General features: G+C 43.3%; 1 protein-coding gene across 2 annotated transcripts in view; it reads right to left on the reverse strand.

Moving 5' to 3' along the window:
- LOC144978033 (sulfate transporter-like) overlaps window positions 1-2,500 on the reverse strand; it is a 25,883-nt gene that overhangs the window by 6,080 nt on the left and 17,303 nt on the right. For both annotated transcript variants that reach the window (XM_078923509.1, XM_078923508.1), the window contains exons 5-6: window positions 2,301-2,426; window positions 1,445-1,594 (exon numbers count right to left, since the gene is read on the reverse strand). In XM_078923509.1, coding sequence (XP_078779635.1) covers window positions 1,445-1,594; window positions 2,301-2,426 — 276 coding nt within the window. The remainder of the gene's footprint in view (window positions 1-1,444; window positions 1,595-2,300; window positions 2,427-2,500) is intronic.

Genomic DNA, 2,500 nt, shown 5'->3' on the forward strand with positions numbered 1-2,500 from the left:
ATGGGGGCTCGAACCCACGACCTTACTGGTATACGACAACTCCGCCTGGCCGGGGAGAGCGGCAGCGTGACTCTACCGTATGAGCTATCCACGATCGCCGCCGCGACATGTTTTTATTCTCTATTGTCTTCTGGCACTTTCCTACTCACGTCATTTCTTGTGACGAAAAAATGTAATGCTTTAGAGTCAGTAGAGGGGGGGGGGGTCCAGATAGCTCAGTTGGTAGAGCACTCGTTTTACAAGTAAAGGGGTCGAGATTAATCCCGGTTGAAGACGATATTTTTTTCTGCCCCCCCCCCCCCCCCTGTCCACCCGCAGCAGTGATTGGGTGGCTGGGTCTGTTAGATCTTGCGGAAAGTACTTTATAATAGACTAGCGTCCTATTCAAAAGGTAGCAAGCAATTGCTTGCTACTGTCCGTTTCACGCTATAGAAACTGGAATAAACTCCGGCTCCATGGGCCAAATGGCTCTGAACATTACTTAAGAATCAGCTTAAGAAACCGGGGCTTATCACAGTCTCTGTTACGTGAAACGAAGATTACCTTTATCTTAGCTACGCTGGTTCTAAAATAAATAAAATTAAAAAAAAATAAAATTCCCTTTACTCATCCCCAAGGGGAAATTTGTCTTTAGGGTCTATTCCAAGGGAAGACTGGAATAACCCAGGAATCAGCCGCAGAGCAGCGCCGCAAATTGAGCTAGGGCGAGAGGTGACCTGCGCAAGGCCACACAACGCAGATGCGGGTGGTTGAACTCGGTACCTTTCGGGTAGGAAGCAAAGACCGTACCACTGAGCCACGCTGCCCCTTAAACGCTAAGTGATAAGAGCAAAGGAACCGAGTACGTATTTTCTGCCTCTCCTCCTCCCCCACCCCACCCCCTATTTGTCTCAGGTACTCATTCGCACCTAAGTCGTGTGAGTCAATGCAATGTGCACTTCAAGTCTGGGATTAGATATATTGATGGTGCACCTATAAAAAAAGGCATTTTGCACACACACTGTTTGTTCTATCTGCTGTTGATGGACGTTAAATCATTTTCTTGCAAACTCTCTCTCTCTCTCTCTCTCTCTCTCTCTCTCTCTCTCTCTCTCTCTCTCTCTCTCTCTCCTCGCCTCTCTCTCTATATATACTCGTATCTATCTATCTATCTCTATCTCTCTCTATCTAGCTATCTAGCAATCTATCTATCTATCGATCTATCTGTCTATCTATCTATCTATCTATCTCTCTCTCTTCCTCTCTCTCTCCCTCTCTATCCATCTATCTATCTATTTATCTCTCCCTCACACACACACACACACACACACACACACACACACTCTCTCTCTCTCTCTCTCTCTTTCTCTCTCTCTCCCTCTCATTCTCACCCCCATCTCTCTGACACGATTCTTGAAAAATCCAGCTTCCACGTTCCCACACAAACACTTTCAAGGATACAGACCTGGCTGACGATGATGTGCACAGCTGTTGCCGTTGTGAACCCCCCTAGGAATGCCGTAGAAAAATATCTGGTGACAAACCCAAACTTCAACAGTCCGCTCACAGTCAGGTACAAACCACATAGGAGACCCACAGACGAGGCCACGCCTACCTGGGTATAGATAGAATGAAGTTGACGTCACTCGGGTCTTTGTTATTGTTTTTTTTCTTTTTTGTTGTTGTTGTTGTTTTGTTTGTTTGTTTTTTGCCATCCGCGTTTATAGTAATTTTAACTAAAGTGTATTAATCAGACTATAAACGTTTAAGGTTACACATAGTTTCGTGTGTTAGTCCATTATTCTTCCGGATGACAATGTTGTGAACTTCTTAGCCCAGCGCATACTATCTATAGCCTGACACTAGAACCCTCTAAGACTTAAAAAAATAGAATGTAGATGACGTCACTCAAGCTTTTGTTATTGTATTTTGCCATCCGAGTGATTCTCACTAAACTGTATTAACCAGACTATAAAAGTTCATGGTTACACAGAGTTTGTGTGTTGGTCCGTTATACTTCCGGATGGCAATGTTGTGAACTCCTTGGCCAAGCGCATTCTATCTATACTTCCGAATGGCAATGTTGTGAACTTCTTAGCGAAGTGCATACTATCTATAGTTTGACGTCATTTTTTAGATTTGTTTTAGCTTCTGGTGAGTTGTGGTTAGTAGAACTCAAGGAAACAAGCAATCCCATTGGTTGAACTATTGAATACAACTCACGATTTGTTTTCTCGGACCGTGTTTGAAAAGTCTCCACATCTAAATGGGCGGCCATAAGTTTCTTGTCTCGACATTATAACTCAAGTCTTTGCTGTTACCTTAAATGCCAACAAATCGTCATCCATGACGTCATTCGGACTGTCCGATCTCCCGTCGTTTACATTGTAAGGGATCGTAACACTGCTATTTTTAGACATCAGTCCTATAGTTGTAGTAGTCGTGCCCTGAAAATTGAAAATCGAAGAAAAGCAACATTGAAAAGAGAAAAAAAATATTCTTCACATTATCTTCAGATTTT

This window comes from Berghia stephanieae, chromosome 8 (genome assembly GCF_034508935.2).
Source record: "Berghia stephanieae isolate SIO BIC M18660-M18661 chromosome 8, UCSD_Bste_1.3, whole genome shotgun sequence".
In the NCBI taxonomy this organism is placed as follows: domain Eukaryota; kingdom Metazoa; phylum Mollusca; class Gastropoda; order Nudibranchia; family Aeolidiidae; genus Berghia; species Berghia stephanieae.